The sequence below is a fragment of the Geotrypetes seraphini genome, chromosome 2 (assembly GCF_902459505.1).
Source record: "Geotrypetes seraphini chromosome 2, aGeoSer1.1, whole genome shotgun sequence".
NCBI lineage: Eukaryota > Metazoa > Chordata > Amphibia > Gymnophiona > Dermophiidae > Geotrypetes > Geotrypetes seraphini.
The window spans coordinates 62,847,576-62,865,763 of NC_047085.1; the positions used below are offsets into that span (position 1 = coordinate 62,847,576).

Genomic DNA, 18,188 nt, shown 5'->3' on the forward strand with positions numbered 1-18,188 from the left:
CTGCCCAGTACTGGCCTTAGTTCAATCTTATTTTCTGATTCTAGATCCTCTGTGTTCATCCCACGCTTCTTTGAACTCATTCACAGTTTTACTCTCCACCATCTCTCTCGGGAACACATTCCAATCATCTAACACCCTCTCCGTAAAGTAGAATTTCCTAACATTGCCTTTGAATCTACCACCCCTCAACCTCAATCTCGGAGAGAATCTCAGAGACAGCGTGAACTCGACAGCAAAGAAGAAGACGCAGATCTTCAGGCACTGGCATGTCCTGTGCGTTGGTGCCGGCGGCCAGATGGGGATAAGCAGCGAGTTCGGGTGGGTGCTGGGGAATTTCAGATCGTGGCGGGGGATGCAGGATTGTGGGGGGAGGGTGCCGGATCGCGGGGGGGGGGGCGCCACTCACAAATTGAGGCAAGCTCAGTTTCCGAGGCACCGATTTTGCGAATGTTTTGCTCGTCTTGCAAAACACTCGCAAACCTGTGCACTCGTAAACTGAGGTACCACTGTATTTAGACAAGTAAATCACAACTGTATCCTTTATTCAACCAAATAAGCAAAATCATTAAGTACAAAAGTCCAGTCAGTAAGAAACAGTATATGATTTCATTCCATTAGATTACATAGCATCAAAAACAGACCTTTAGCAAAAACAAACTCTGAACAGGCACAATCCAATTCTATATACACTGGCCCCTTCAAAAAGAATTCCATTGTATCTATTTTTGTTTTAAAACATTTATTAGTGGCATAATTGGCTGTGGGCTGTGGGCTGTACATTTCTCAAAATGGCTACTTTTATTATAATTTTGAACATAGTCCTACACTACGATTTCTTATACTTCCATAGAAGTATCAAGATGTAAAAAAAAAAAAAAAAAAAAGCACAAGCAGATCCATCACTATTGACAGTACATCTAATGATTACAAAATGAGTGAGTCAATATTCAAAAGGGTTTAACCGGATGGGAGAGTTAAACCCCACTGAGTGGATAGTGCTGCTGAATATCCCCTCTAACTAGCCTTCTTTACTGATTAGTTTAGAGGCAGATCAGGGGTGGAACAACAGATGGTTAGAGGTGATATTTAATCTGCTATCCAGCTGAGTACATAAAGCTGGGACAGAAAAAAGGGCTTAAAGGAGTCAAGATCTTCAGTTAATCTTTGGTCTTTAAACTCTCTCCTCTGGAATGATCTCCCTTTTTTTTTTAGGAGTTCCAGTTCATTTCAATTTTTCCGTAAATCTTTAAAACTACTCTATTTGCCAAACATTTTGAAAATTAATTATTTTGAAATTTTGCTATTATCTTTTATTATCATTTGTAAATCATTCCCTGTTTACTTAATTGCTGTAAACCGAGTCACTTTCTCAGAATGATGACTCTGTATACAAAGTTAAGCTTTAGTTTAGTCCTAACTTTATGCACTGAGTTAATCAGGCACCAGTCTAAATTTCAGCCAGTGCTCAGTCAACTTCCAGGTCAACACACATAACCAGGTGTGTGTGTATGTGTGCTCCACATTTCCTGGCATTGAATATTTGGGGTTAGGTCAGCCAATGCGGTTATTACCGCCAATGCTTTTAAAAAGGGGTCTATTTGCTAAGCTATGCAAAATATGGCTGCAGAATGGGCAAGGACAGACATGTCTTAGTTAATGCAAAGGTAGTTACTAGGCATTAGTTTAATGGCACAGTGTTAATGTCACCTTAATAGGTATATCAAAGATCACATGTTCTATAATGTTTTTATGTTATGTTTACATCCTTTGTTACTGTACTGTGTTTTAATTATTGACATTTTGATCTTCTTATTGTAAGCCACCCTGAGCACTTGGTTGGAGTGGTACATAAATATTATGCTATTATTATTAGTACCACTCTGATGAAAATGCCGGTTTCTGGATTTGTTGAACCTTTAGGAGGCAGGATTTAATTATATTTCAACTGTATGTTTCACAGCTACTATTTTTTTGCCATCAAACTCGTTAGATAAATCTTTGCTGACGCCGGATACCCCTGGAGTGCTATTTCACTACTGCAACAATGTGCTTCTTCTTCTCAGGCACCAATGGTACTGATCCTGGTTTGCTGTGTTTGCGACGATTCATTTCCCTAAGAGAAGACACACACACAGTCAGTTAAATTAGATTTTGAAAATTTCAAACATAAATATGTTAATAACAGTATATGAATATGGTAAATGTGCAAATATTTTATTTTTATAAAACTAGAGATGTTTATGTTAGTAAAACCAAGGCAGAGACAGCTGAGGCAGTTACAACAGAATCTAAGTTTCTCAAGTCAAGTTTTCAAGTCAAGAAGTTTTTACTTCTTCTCATAATTTTTATTCCAAACCTTCTCAGTTTATTCAAGCATAATATAGTTGGGCCATCTCACCAGCATACCCTGACCTGCACAGTATTTACTACTAAATTAATTTTTTGGAGTATTAGCTGAAATTACTTGTGTTACATATATAATCCTAAAAATATCTCCACAAGTTTATTATCATTAAAAGCTCATAAAAAGATTATTATGAAAAATGTGAGAGAAATATAATTACTACTTTAAAATGCTTGAAAAAGTGCCTTAAAAGTGCTTAAATGGCGATCATTCAGCGCTGTATCATATATCTTATGCTATTTTTTAGTGCTCTAAAAACACCCCCATGTTCTGTTATAAATGGCCTCCCCTCGACTCGAGTTTCGCCAACAGCGTTGTCAGGAAGGGGACTAAGAAAAATCTCAGAACCGCAGGAACCTGGAACACCTCAAAAATTTCTAAGAGCTTCTCAATGGGGGAACATCGCCACAAAAGTTGTAAGGTATAGACAGTGACATCAATCTTTGATGTCCCATTTCTGTGTGTCTCGCTGACCTGTCTAAGCAACAGGACAGAGGGGTTAGGAAATACTCTGATGTAAATGAATGTTTTTAAAGAAAGCCTTCTACAAGAAAGGCAATTATGACAGCATGAGATCCATGGTTAGAAAACGGCTCAAGAAGAACAAAGCAGAAATCCAGACAGTTGATCAAGCATGGTCTCTGCTGAAAAACACTATCACAGAAGCACAGAATCTTCAGATACCAAAGATATCTAAAGGTAGGCGAAAGAAGAACAAAGGAGAACCAGCGTGGTTATCAAAAGAGGTGAAAGATGCAGTGAGGGAGAAGAGGAATTCGTTTAAAAAATGGAAACGAGAAAAAACATCAGAGGCCTGGAACTGTCACAAAAGTGATCAGAAAAAGTGTCATACAGTGGTAAGAGATGCCAAGAAAGTCTATGAAGAAAAGATAGCACAGGAAACCAAAAACTTCAAGCCCTTTTTTAGATATATAAAAGGTAAGAAACCAGCAAGAGAGGCAGTTGGCCCTCTCGACAATCAAGGAAAGAAAGGATCAATTAAGGAGGATAAGCAGGTTGCCGATAGGTTAAATTCATTCTTTGCCTCTGTCTTCACAAATGAGGACATTTCAACAGTGCCAGACACAGGAAAGATATTCACCGGAGCCATAGAAGAAAGCCTCTCAACAGTAAATGTGACGTTGGACATGATATACTTTCAGATTGACAAACTGAAAAGCGACAAATCCCCTGGACCGGATGGAATTCATCCGAGAGTATTAAAGGAACTCAAGGTCGAAATTGGTGAATTGCTACAATCTGTGGCTAATATGTCAATTAGAACCGGGCAAATACCAGAAGACTGGAGGATAGCAAATGTTATCCCAATATTCAAAAAAGGATCAAGAGGTGATCCAGGGAACTATCGACCTGTGAGCCTCACTTCGGTTCCTGGGAAAATAATTGAAACACTGATTAAAGACAATCATTGTACAACATTTGGAGGATCACAACCTAATAAGGGCTAGTCAACACGGATTCAGGAAACGGAAGTCATGTTTGACGAATTTACTACAATTCTTTGAGAAAGTGAACAAACAAGTGGATAGTGGAGATTCAGTGGACATAGTTTACTTGGACTTCCAGAAAGCGTTTGACAAGGTTCCACATGCAAGGCTTATGAAGAAACTACTAAGCCATGGAGTAGGAGGAGAAGTGCACAGATGGATTGGAGAACAGAAAACAGAGGGTTAGCATAAATGGGAAATTCTCGGACTGGGAGAGGGTGACTAGCGGAGTGCCCCAGGGCTCGGTTCTTGGGCCTATCTTGTTCAATATTTTTATAAACGACCTGGAAGAGGAAACAACTTGCAATATAATAAAGTTTGCAGACGATACAAAACTATATCGGGCTGTTGACTCTCAAAGGGACTGCGAGGAACTCCAGAAGGATCTGAACAAGCTAGAAGCATGGGCAATAAAGTGGCAGATGAATTTTAACATAAACAAATGCAAGGTGATGCATCTCGGAAAAAAAACCAAAGAACATGAGTATAAGATGTTGGGGGTGACATTAGCAAAATGCAAACAAGAAAGGGATTTGGGGGTACTGATTGACAGAACCCTGAAGCCTTCGGCACAATGTGTGGTGGCGGCGAAGAAAGCAAACAGGATGTTGGGCATGATTAAGAAAGGGATCACGAGCAGATCGGAAGATGTAATAATGCCAGTTTATAGAGCAATGGTCAGACCACAGTTGGAATACTGTGTCCAACACTGGTCTCCATACCTCAAGAAGGATATAATTCTACTGGAAAGGGTACAGAGAAGAGCTACGAAACTTGTCAAGGGATTAGAGAATTTGAGCTACAAAGAGCGCCTTAGGAAATTGGGATTGTTTACCCTCGAGCAGAGAAGACTGAGAGGGGATTTAATAGAGACTTTTAAAATAGTAAAGGGATTTTATAAAATCGACCAAGAAGAAGCATTACTAACTTTTTCGGATGTGACACGGACAAGAGGTCACAGACTGAAACTGAGTGGCAGCAGGTTCAGGAAGAATGTTAGGAAGTTCTTTTTTACACAGCGCTTGCTGGGAATTTGGAATGCTCTCCTGGAGGATGTTGTGACGGAGATTACTGTTCTGGGATTCAAGCGCAAGTTGGATGCACACCTTCTTGCAAATTGTATTGAGGGCTATGGTATATCTGGGTCTCCAATCAGGAGTACCTAAAAGGGCCGCCGCGTGTGCGGATCACCGGACTGGATGGACCTCGGTCTGATCCGGTGATGGCTTTTCTTATGTTCTTATGGTTTGCCTAGAGACAGAGACATAAAACCAATCTCAGCCTGGGCTTTGATTATTACTGCTTTTAGAGCAAGACTTTGATTCACTTTGAAAATCTTTTCTAGACAATTCCATTCTTGGACCTCAGATGAAGGCTCACTTGGAGAAACAAAAGTAGAGTAGAATTACATCTTGTCTGTTTTGTATTTTCTTGTGTTTCCTTTTTGAGGTTGGCTGCTGACATATTAGTTGGCAGTGTCTCCTGAAATATTTTCTTTTTTTGTTACTTTATAATCTTCTGTAATGATTTTGAGATTTCTTTCATACTCTGGGGAATTCTATAAATAAGGTGCAAACATTTACATACCAAGTACATGCATGGCTTTAATATATAGTCAAATAAATGCCAAAAATCCATGTATATGTTATTCTATAAGAACAGAAAAATAGCCTTACTGGGTCAGACCAAAGGTCCATCAAGCCCAGCAGTCCATTTTCACGGTGGCCAATCCAGGTCACTAGTTCCTGGCCAATACTCAAAGAGTAGCAACATTCTATGCTACTGATACCGGGCAAGCAGTAGCTTCCCCCATGTCTTTCTCAACATACTATGGACTTTTCCTCCATGAAATTGTCCAAACCCTTCTTAAAACCAGCTATGCTATCCGCTCTTACCACAACCACTGGCAATGCGCTCCAGAGCTTAACTATTCTGAGTGGAAAAAAATTTCCTCCTATTGGTTTTAAAAGTATTTCCCTGTAACTTCAGTGAGTGTCCCCTAGTCTTTGTAATTTTTGACGGAGTGAAAAATTGATCCACTTGTACCTGTTCTACTCCACTCAGGATTTTGTAAACGTCAATCATATCTCCCCTCAGCTGTCTTTTCCAAGCTGAAGAGCCGTAACCTTTTTAGTTGTTCCTCATTTGAAGAGTTCCATCCCCTTTATCATCTTGGTCGCTCTTCTTTGAATCTTTTCTAATGTCGCTATATCTTTCTTGAGATAAGAAGACCAGAATTGAGCACAATACTCCAGATGAGGTCACACCATGGAGTGATACAGGGGCATTATAACATTCTTAGTCTTGTTAACCATCCCTTTTTTAATAATTCCTAGCATCCTGTTTGCTTTTTTGGCTGCCGCCACACATTGGGCGGAAGGTTTCATCGTATTATCCACGATGACACCCAGATCCTTTTCTTGGCCGCTAACCCCCAAGGTGAACCCTAGCATCCGGTAACTTTGATTTGTGTTATTTTTCCCCACGTGCATCACTTTGCATTATCTACATTACATTTCATCTGCCACTTGAACACCCAGTCTTCCAATTTACTAAGTTCTGCCTGCAAGTTTTCACAATCCACATGCGTTTTAACAACTTTGAACAGTTTCGTGTCATCTTCAAATTTAATCACCTCACTCGTTGTTCCAATTTTCAGGTCATTTACAAATAAGTTAAATAGCACCGGTCCTAGTACAGACCCCTGTGGCACTTCACTGTTTACTCTCCTCCATTAAGAAAAATGACCATTTAACCCTACCCTCTGTTTTCTATCCGATAACCAATTCCTAATCCACAACTGAACTTTGAAACCTATTCCATGACATAATTTTCTCAGGATCCTCTCATGAGGAACTTTGTCAAAGCTTTCTGAAAATCTAAATACACTACATCAACTGGCTCACCTTTATCCACATGTTTATTCACGCCTTCAAAGAAGTCAAGCAAATTAGTGAGGCAAGATCTGCCTCAGCTGAACCCATGCTAACTCCGTCTCATTAAATCATGTTTGTCTACATGTTCCACAATTTTATTTTTTATAATTGTTTCCACCATTTTGTCCAGCACTGAAGTCAGGCTTACCGGTCTGTTATTTCCCTGATCTCCCTTGGAACACTTTTTAAAAATCAGCATAACATTCGCCACCCCTCCAATCTTCAGGTACTACAGACGATTTTAGCGACAGGTTACAGATCACTAACAGCGGGTCAGCATAATTTTCAGGTGAATGTATACACTGTATGGGTAGAGTCTGGGCAGGACTCAAACTAAGGCATGCAACAAATTGCTACAAGTTACACATGTATGTCTGGCATTTAAGTGTGAGCATTTACACCAGTTCTATAGCTGCTATAATTGCTTGAGCCTAACCATACAGTACATGTATATATACTCAGGACACTGCAAAAAAATGTTTATAGATTGTCTTATGACCTGTAACTTGTGTTATGAAAAAAATTACAACGCACAATATCATATACGATATATGGCTGTTCATTGTCAGTTGCATTGTTTATATTTGTCGTATTGTAATTTGTCTATTGTATTATATGTGTTGTATGAGAAGGTTGTCATTTGTGTATTTTATTTGGATGGTCTATTGTACTCCGCACAGAATTGCAGGATATGTGGAATATAAATTTTTAAAATAAATAAATTAATAAAATGAATGTGATCATACCTTCCAGTTATGGAAAGATACTTCATTAAGAACATTTTACTTTTCCAAAAAGAATGGTCTGAAATTTGGCAGCTAAAATTTAATGCTAAGAAATGCAAGGTCATGCATTTGGGCTGCAAAAACCCAAGGAACAGTACAGTTTAGGAGGTGAAGAACTTATGTGCATGACAGAAGAGCAGAGACTTGGGTGTGATTGTATGTGATGATCTTAAGGTGGCCAAACAGGTTGAAAAGGTGACGGTGAAAGGTAGAAAGATGCTAGGGTATCTAGAGAGAGGTATGGCTAGTAGGAAAAAGGAGGTATTGTTGCTCCTGTATAAGACTTTGGTCATTTAGAATATTGTGTACAATTCTGGAGGCCACACCTTCAAAGAGATATAAAAAGGTTGGAGTCGGTCCAGAGGAAGGCTACTAAAATGGTATGTGGTCTTAATCATAAGGCATATGGGGACAGACTTAAAGATCTCAATCTGTATATTTTGGAGGATAGGCAGGAGAAGGGATATATGATAGAGACGTTTAAATACCTACGTAATGTAAATGCGCATGAGTCGAGTCTCTTTCATTTGAAAGGAAACTCCAGAATGAGAGGGCAAAGGATGAAGTTAAGAGGTAATAGGCTCCAGAGTAATCTAAGGAAATACTTTTATACAGAAAGGGTGGTACAGTAATTTTTTTTTTTTGCTCCAAAAGACGCACCTGACCATAAGACGCACCCTAGATTTAGAGGAGGAAAACAAGAAAAAAACATTCTGAACCAAATTCTCCGCCAGGCTATGCACCCAACCCCACACTCCTTGCCAGGCTCTGCACTCTGTCCTTCCCTGCCAGGCTCTGTACCCTGTCCCCCCTCTGGTGGTAGGCTGGGACAGGGCGGGCAGGGACAGGGCATAGGGCAAGGGGACAGAGCACAGATATCAAGGCAGATGACTTTTTAAAATATGCAATGTCACCTCAGTAACAACTATAGAAAAATAGACAAATATAGTATAAAATATAGACAGCAGATATAAATTCTCAAAACTGACACATTTTGATCACTAAATTGAAAATAAAATCATTTTTCCCACCTTTATTGTCTGGTGATTTCTTTCTTTTTTTCCTTCCTCAGGTCCAACAATTGTCCCTTCCTCCCTCCCTCCCTCCTTCCTTCCTTCTTCCCCCCTCAATGCCTTCCAGCCCTATGTCCTCTTCCTCTCCCCCTCCCCCAATTGTCTGGTGATTTCTTTCGTTCTTTTCATCCTCAAGGCCAACAATTGTCCCTTCTTCCCTCCCTCCTGTTCCTCTCACTGCCTTCCAGCCTTTGTCCTCTTCCAATCCCCCCCAAACTCAGGCCCTCAATGCCTTCCAGCCTTTGTCCTCTTCCTCTCCCCCCTCCCCCAACCCCCGTTGTCTGTGATTTATTTCATTCTTTCCTTCCTCAGGCCCAACAATTGTCCCTTCCTCCCTCCCTCCTGTTCCCCTCACTGCCTTCCAGCCTCTGTCCGCTTCAGCCCCCCCCCCCCCCCCCCCGCAAGCCTGCCTACCTGCTGGATTTAATTACCTCCCGCTGCTGCTGCTGTGAGAACACGTTGCCGAAACAGCAGCAGCAGGGGGGTGAATCATATCTCCCCTGCCCCTCCTTTCCTCTAGGGCAGTGATGGCTAACCTTTTTGAGCCCGAGTGCCCAAATTGCCGCACAAAACCAAAGAATTTCCTCAAAGTGCCAGCATGTCAATTAAACCTTAATAACAAGATTTTAGTATCTAAAAACTCTTTATAAAGTTGCCTGAACTATGTAACATCATTTTTAAAGGTTGGAATCTTTGTATTGTCAGAGAATCAATTTGATTCACAATCCTTTGGTTTTCATTTCAATTTATTGGCAATTCATTCATGGGCAGAATACACACATAAGAACATAAGCATTGCCTCTGCCGGGTCAGACCAGGGGTCCATCGTGCCCGGCAGTCCGCTCCCGCGGCGGCCCCCCAGGTCCATGACCTGAAAGTGTTCCCTACCTAACCTAAAATATCCATACCCTATTCGCTCAATGTCCTGTAAGGTAAACCTCTATCTGTACCCTGTTATTCCCTTTGCTTCCAGGAAATCATCCAGTCCCTTTTTGAACCCCAGAATTGTACTCTGTCCTATCACCTCTCCGGGAAGCGCGTTCCAGGTGTCCACCACCCTCTGAGTGAAGAAGAACCTCCTTGCATTCGTTATGAATCTGTCTCCTCTCAGTTTTTCTGAATGACCTCTTGTTTTAGTTGTCCCCGCTAGTCTAAAGAATCTGTCCCTCTCCACCTTCTCCATGCCTTTCATGATTTTATAAGTTTCTATCATGTCTCCTCTCAGTCTCCGCTTCTCCAGGGTAAAGAGCCCCAGCCTGTCCAACCGTTCGGCATATGAAAGGTTCTCCATACCCTTTATCATCCTCGTTGCCCTCCTCTGGACCCTCTCGAGTATTGCCATGTCCTTCTTGAGGTATGGCGACCAGTATTGGACGCAGTATTCCAGATGTGGGCGCACCATTGCTCGATACAGTGGCAGGATAACTTCTTTTGTTCTGGTAGTGATACCATTTTTGATAATGCCCAACATTCTGTTCGCTTTTTTTGAGGCCGCTGCACATTGTGCCGCCTGCTTCATTGTGTTATCCACCAATACCCCCAGATCTTTTTCCTGGCTGCTTTCCCCGAGTACCCTCCCTCCCATCGTATAGCTGTACATGGAGTTCCCCTTCCCTATGTGCAATACCTTACATTTCTCCACATTGAAGCTCATCTGCCATTTTTTTGCCCACTCACTCAGTTTGTTCAGGTCGCTCTGCAGTTCTTTGCATTCCTCAACAGTTCTGGCCCTGCTGGAGAGTTTTGTGTCATCCGCGAACTTGATAACTTCGCACTTTGTCCCCGTTTCTAGATCATTAATAAATATATTGAACAGCAATGGTCCCAGCACTGACCCTTGCGGAACACCACTTGTGACCCCTATCCAGTCAGAGTAGTGCCCCTTTACTCCTACCCTCTGTTTCCCGTCCGCCAGCCAATTTTTGATCCATCTGTACACCCCTTCCACATACTTTTCTCTGTCGCCGCACTCTTTGACCAAAAGATTTGTAAGCCTGCAACCAGGTCAAGGTAGACTCTTTCAGCAGCTCCCCTCCCTCCCTCTTACCTTTGTGGCCAAGTCAAAATGATCTACCAACAATAAAATTTTAAAAACACAAAGCACGCTGTACGCAGAGAAAATGTTAATTATCATTTATATTCCGCGGGTTTTCAAAGAGGTCAAGGCAGATGACTTTATGCAATGTCACCTCAGTAACAACTATACAAAAATAGACAAATATTCCCCCTCCCTTTTTACTAAACCGCGATAGCGGTTTTTAGCGCAGGGACCTGTGCTGAATGCCCCACGCTGCTCTTGAAGCTCATAGGCTCCCTGCGCTAAAAAACGCTATTGCGGTTTAGTAAAAGGGGGCCATAGTGCAAAATATAGACAGCATATATAAATTCTCAAAACGGACACATTTTGATCACTAAATTGAAAATAAAATAATTTTCCTACCTTTGGTAATTTCATCAGTCTCTGGTTGCACTTTATTCTTCCGACTGTGCATCCAATATTTCTTCCCTTTTTTCAGCCTCCTGTATGCTTTCTCTCCTCCAGACCTCATTCCCTCCCCAAACTTTTTCTTTGTTTCACCCTGCCCCCTTCTTTCTTTTTCTCTCTCTCCATACCCCCTTTCATTCTGTATGTCTGTCTTTCTCTCTCTCTCCTTGCCCCATTTTTCTTTGTTTCACCCAGCCCTCTTTCTTTTTTTGGCTCCCTGTCCCCCCCTTTCTTTCTTTCTCCTTGCCCTCCCCTATGCCACCACCATTGGGAAAATGCTGCCACCGCCACTGGGGAATAGGCTGCCACTGCCGCTATCGGGAACAGGCCGGCGCCGAGTTCGCCCTGCTTCTCTTCCCCACGGGGCCGACCAACTCTCGCCACTCGACGTCAATTCTAACGTCAGAGAGGACGTTCTGGGCCAACCAGGCAGCGATTGGCTGGCCCAGAACGTCCTTTCCGACATCAGAATTGACGCGGGTGGCGAGAGTTGGTCGGCCCCACAGGGAAAAGCAGGGAGAACTTGGCACCGGCCTGTTCCCAATGGCGGCGGTGGCACTCAAGTGGCTAAAGAGACGCAGTTTGCCAGCCTAGGGAGAACACTGGAGGGTGGCCAGCTGTGCACCCCTTGGGGCAAAAACCGGGGCAGACCGCCCCCCACCTCCACCTTGGTATGCCACTGTCTGTACCTCACTCCCTCCCTATGACCAAAAATTCTCCTTTCTTCTATTCCCCGTGTACACAACCATCTATTTCCCTCCCTTCCTCTCTCCCAAGTCCTTGCCTTCTGTGTCCAAAAACACATTCCCTCCCCCACCTCAGCATCTCTTTCCCTCCCTTCCTCTCTCCCAAGTCCATGCCTTCTGTGTCCAAAAACCCATTCCCTCCACCAACTCAGCATCTCTTTCCCTCCCTTCCTCTCTCCCAAGTCCTTGCCTTCTGTGTCCAAAAACACATTCCCTCCCCCACCTCAGCATCTCTTTCCCTCCCTTCCTCTCTCCCAAGTCCATGCCTTCTGTGTCCAAACACCCATTCCCTCCCCCACCTCAGCATTTCTTTCCCTCCCTTCCTCTCTCCCAAGTTCATGCCTTGTGTCCAAAACGCACTCCCTCCCCCTTTTGTGTTCCCCGTTTGCCTCCCAGCCCATCTTAGCAACTTTCTCAGCAAAATGTAGCTCGAGCCGCATAGGCTTGTCTTCTATTTCCTGCCTGCCTGCTTTGCTTAAGCCCTCCCTCCGACGTCAGCGCTGACTTCGGGGAAGATTTCCGATCGGCTGTGTGAGCGGCAGGGCAGTCTGAGTAGAAGACGAGCCTCGCGGCTTGAGTTATATTTAATCCCGCGGGTCCCCCATCGTCCTCGTTCAGCTCTCTCTCCTGTGCACCCCCTGGTAGTACTGCCCTGATGGCGGCCCTGCGCGTGCCAGCTGCAAGGCCTTCGTGTGCCACAGTTGGCACGCGTGCCATAGGTTCGCCATCGCTGCTCTAGGTTATACATATTCAGGGCTTCCAGTCTCTCATAAGTCTTCTTGCACAAGCCTCCTATCATTTTCGTTGCCCTCCTCTGGACCGCTTCAAGTCTTCTTATGTCCTTCGCCAGATACGGTCTCCAAAACTGAACACAATACTCCAAGTGGGGCCTTACCAATGACCTGTACAGGGGCATCAATACCTTCTTCCTTCTACTGGCTATGGCTCTCTTTATACAGCCCAGCATCCTTCTGGCAGCAGCCATTGCCTTGTCACACTGTTTTTTCACCTTTAGATCTTCGGACACCATCCGTGCATATCAGCTTCTCACCTCCCAGCATATACGGTTCCTTCCGATTATTAATCCCCAAATGCATTACTATGCATTTCTTTGCATTGAATTTTAGTTGCCAGGCATTAGACCATTCCTCTAACTTTTGCAGATCCTTTTTCATATTTTCCACTCCCTCTTCGGAGAGAGAAAGAGATAATGGTTATTGCGGATGGGCAGACTGGATGGGCCATTTGGCCTTTATCTGCCATCATGTTTCTATGTTACAGACATTTAAATATTTGAATGGTATTAATCTACAAACAAATCTTTTCCATAGATAAAGAAGTGATAAAACTAGAGGATATAATATGAGGTTGCAGAGTGGTAGACTGAGGAGTGATGTCAGGAAATACTTTTTCATGGAGAGGGTGATGGATGCCTGGAATTCCTTCAATGTAGGGGAGGTAGAGGCAAAAACAGTATCAGGGTTCAAAAATGTGTGGGATAAATACATAGGACCCTTAATTAGAAAGAGGATAGTATAGAAACAGAACTCAACAGATCAACAACCATAACTTCATTGATGATGCGCATAAGCAGGGCCTAAATCAAAGCCCCAGCAGTGGGGAAGCAAAGGCGATGCTGGATGGACTTATATGGACAGTGTCCAGTATATGGTAAGGCAGATTGGGACAGGCTGGAGTTATCTTTGATAGTGACTCCAGTGGTAGGGCAGTGTAGCTGATGCTGGACAGACTTCTACACCAATGCTAGGAAGGTCTTCTTTACCCAGAGGGTGGTGGACACCTGGAATGCGCTTCCAGAGGGTGTAATAGGACAGAGTACGGTATTGGGGTTCAAGAAAGGATTAGACAATTTCCTGAAGGAAAAGGGGATAGAAGGGTATAGATCGGATTACTATACAAGTCCTGGACCTGAAGAGGCTGCCGCGTGAGCGGACTGCTGGGCATGATGGACCTCTGGTCTGACCCAGCAGAGCAAACAAACCAAAACTGCAGACTTGTACACGGTGCAGGCAAATTTTATTTTGACAAATAAATCTTAACTAAAAACCTTTTACCAGGCGAGAGTTTCGGACAACCTTCATCAGGGGTCCATGGTGATAAAGAAAAAAAGAAAAATATAACAAAAAAGCCTGGAAAAATAGCGTTTAATAGTACACCGGGGAATCGCCAAATGCGATAAAAGTTCGTCACAGTAAAGAGCAGACCCAGCAGAGGCATTCTTATGTTCTTATATACTCTGTACCCATATGTGAAAAGAAGGATCAGGAGCAAGAATGCATATCTTATACCACATTTGTATCATCTGATTACAGCTCTTGGAAGAGAGAGAGGAAGAGATAATGGTGACTGTGGATGGGCAGACTGGATGGGCCATTTGGCCTTTATCTGCCATCATGTTTCTATTACTATAAATCTGTTTTGGCTGAGACCAAATGAAGAGGATTAAATTTATTTTAAAAAGATAGCCTGGAATAAGTCATTGTTACCAAGATACAAATTAAAACATACTTTCTGCGCCGAGCTTCTCTCATGATGCGTTGTTCCTTGGCCTGGCTATAGATGGCTCTGGGTAGGTGACGGTGGCGGGCTATGCGTTTGATCTGTGGGTGGTGCTGAAACTTCTCCTTTAGCTTTTGGCTATAGTTTAGTGCTGCTTTCTCTCGAGGTGCAAGCTGCAAAAGAGACAAGCTATGTTACAATTGCTTCATTTCATGGACATATGAAACTATTGAAAAAATGAAATCAGTCTTTCTATACAGTATATTCCATATAAGTATATGACATAAAAGCCTGTAAAAAATAACTAGATCAAAGAATAGCTGAAACATAGATGTTTCGTATAAACTGCTAAACATTCACAGACTGTAGCAAAATGTAGATTAGAGTGAATAGTTACAATGCAATTAAACCAATTCTAAGTACAACAATGGAACAGTACAACATTTTTATGCCAAGCACTATATTCAGTGATATTCAACAGCAGCACAACTATCCCAAAGAACTTACAATTAATATATCAGTAAGAAATCTATGCTAAAAGTTTTAGCCAAACCCAAGGAAGATTCATTACCTGAAGAATTATGAAACCGGCCTATCTTGAAAAACTTCTATCTATTTCTATTTCAGGATTTTAGTCTGCCATCCTCCACAAAAAAAGGACCTGAAGCAGTTTTTAGTTTTTTTAAATAATCGTGTGCATAGAGGAATTTCTTGGGAGAAGGGAGAGGCAAAGTAATTTTACCTAGCAGAGCTTCTTGCTATGGAGCAGGTAGTAAGAAGAAGACAAGAGAGAAAGCGTACCAGCTATCCTGAGGGAAACTTCGGAGGGAACCAGCTACTAGACGGTTCCATTAGTATTTCAAGTTTCGAGTTTATTAAAATTTGAAATGCTAATCATAAATTCTAAGCATTTTAACAATTAAAAAGGGGAACTATTAACATACTTGTTAATGACAAGAAGTAACATAAAAACAAGAGAAGAGTGGGGGACATACAATTTAAAAAGAAAAGAGTACAATTAAGGTTAAAGACAAAAGGACAGTGAAGGAAATCATATTAAAAGTTGAATGGGATCAATAAAGATATTGGCTAGGTTAGACCCAGAGATCATTTAGCATTCATATGCATCTTTAAAAAGGAAACATTTGAGGTTTCCCTTAAATTTATCTAAATTTTGTTCAGCCCTTATATGTAAATGTAACGAGTTCCAGATTGTAGGGGCTAACTTGCACGTCAGGACGGTTATGGACCTCCAGAGTTTCCTCTGGCTTCGCCCTGCCCAGGCATAATTCACCAATGGTCCAGTACTTGGCAACTAAACTTTAATGCCAAAAAATGTAAGGTGATGCATCTTGGCAGTGGGAATCCTTACACTACATTACCCCCTAAATGGAGAGAACTTAACAAAAACTGAAGTAGAAAGGGACTTGGGAGTAATCATCCGTGAAGACATGAAGGATGCAAATCAGGTGGAGAAAGCCTCAGCAAAGGCTAGACAAATGCTTGGCTGCATCAGAAGAAGCTTTATCAGCTGAAAGGCCGAAGTTATAATGCTATTATACAGATCCATGGTGAGACTGCACCTGGAGTACTGCGTCCAGTTTTGGAGGCCACATTACCAAAAGGATGTGAAGAGAATTGAGTCAGTTCAAAGAATGGCCACAAGGATGGTCTCAGGACTTAAAGATCTTTCATATGAAGATCGTCTGAGCAGTCTGCGCTTATACTCGCTCGAGGAGCGCAGAGAAAGGGGGGACATGATAGAAACTTTCAAGTACATAACGGGCCGCATCGAGGAGGAGGAGGAAATCTTAACTTTTACGGGTCCCATAGTGACAAGAGGACATCCGCTAAAACTTAGGGGAGGAAGATTTCAAGGGGACACCAGGAAATACTTCTTTACCGAGAGGGTGATTGATAGATGGAATGGTCTTCCATGTCAGGTAGTCGAGGCTAGTAGCACGCTCGACTTCAAGAGACGATGGGACAAACATTTGGGGTCGCTACAGAGGTATGATGGAGGATAGTTTCTCTAGGGTGGAAGGGATCATGATTGGGCAGACTTGTTGGGCCATCGGCCCTTTTCTGCCGTCATATTCTATGTTTCTATCTTTCGGGTCTTATCACGTGCGCTCACGCTCCACCTCCCTGATGGGGCGGGTGAAATGGGCTGGTGGTAAGCCCACCGCTAAAACTGACAGGCGGTAGGATCCCACCTCTGCCAGCGTGCACCAGCCCTCACCTTCATTGTGCTGCAGGGTTTCGCTGCTCAGCCCTCTGACTAGCGCATGCGTTACGACTACTTGGTCTGTGACACCTATGAGAATTGCCTTATATATGATAGGATGGAACATTTTACAAGGTTCGAAGTCAATGTAAGAAACCGTTAAAGTGTCTGCATGCTTTCATTTCCCCATAAAACTTACCATACAAAAAATATCCAATTCTAGTGTCATCTCATTACTAGCAACAAAAACCTGCTCAGTCCCAGGTATATTGTAAAATAATAGAAACCTCTTAAAAAAAAAAAAAATAAAATAAATCACTCAGGACCCAGAACAAATCTACCATTACAGCATAAGGACCCTACCAAGAAAAGACAATACTGTGAATACTGCAGACAGCCCAAGCCTGCCTGACACTGAAGACAACACTGCTGGCTAAGAGGCTTTGGAGTCCTCTCCCAAATCTCTACGCTACCCCCCAATCATATCTAACATTGATCCTGGCAGATACCAAATAGAAAATAACATTCTTGTTATTCAACCTTTGCCCTTTGGCCATTTTATTTTTCTAATTGTTATGGTCTCAGGCTCTGATTTCCACTTCCTTCTGTCTTCTCTTAACTCTTTCAAGGGTCTCTTTTCCAGTTAAGCACAATCCTTTAACTCCCTTGTGGGTTCCTTGAAAAAGTTCCACAAAATGTGGTCCACGTCGGGACCCTCGAGACCCTATAAGCTAAGTTTTAAAGTGATTTTTTTTTTAGTTTTTACAAGTTATGATATTTATAAATTTAAAAATTCACAGTTTGATATAAATTATTATAAAATAATCCATACACAGTGATTGGGTGGTGGGTTTGGCTATAGGGGCTTTGATCCTTAGCTGAATTACACAATTCTGAGTGTATGAGAATTTAAGGTTAAAGTAACACCGACGTTAACAGACACTCAACTGGAGATCTTTTGTTGGTTAGGTCTCTTTTCCATTGGCCATTTCTCTCTCTTCCCGTCTTCACCTCCTCCTCACATCCATCTCTAACATTGATCTTATACCTTCTTTCATTCATTTTTCTGTTCTCTATCCAAATTTCACTTCTTCTAACCAACCAGTTCCAAACTACCTCTTTTTACCTACACCTATCTACACTTTCCACTTTCTTCCTGTCAATATATTCCCCAATCCTATATGCTCTCTCTTCTGTACCCCTACATTTTACCCATCACCCCATCTTCCCCTCCCCCCAATAATTCAACATCTCCCCTTTGTCCTGTCCCTCCCCCCCTAATCCAGCTCCAGTCAAATCTCTTTACAGTCTACAAAGACCAGCTCCTCCTGCTTGACAAGTAAGAAAGCAATAATGTCTAGAAGAAATGCTAGGATACATGAAAAATAGCAGGCAAGCTAAATCTCTAGCTGCCAAGAGAAAAACATGTCATGATCAACCAGCAAAACAAACAATAAAAATGAAATGGACAGAAAAGATACGTACGAGGTGGCTAAACTTAGAG

At 42.3% G+C, this 18,188-nt stretch overlaps 1 protein-coding gene across 1 annotated transcript in view; it reads right to left on the minus strand.

Annotated features, from left to right (window-relative positions):
• Positions 1 to 521: 521 nt before the first annotated feature.
• DCAF13 (DDB1 and CUL4 associated factor 13) overlaps positions 522 to 18,188 on the minus strand; it is a 148,378-nt gene continuing 130,711 nt past the window's right edge. The window contains exons 10-11 of the mRNA XM_033933398.1: positions 14,467 to 14,630; positions 522 to 2,113 (exon numbers count right to left, since the gene is read on the minus strand). Of these exons, the coding sequence (XP_033789289.1) occupies positions 2,026 to 2,113; positions 14,467 to 14,630 (252 nt within the window). The 3' untranslated portion in view covers positions 522 to 2,025. The remainder of the gene's footprint in view (positions 2,114 to 14,466; positions 14,631 to 18,188) is intronic.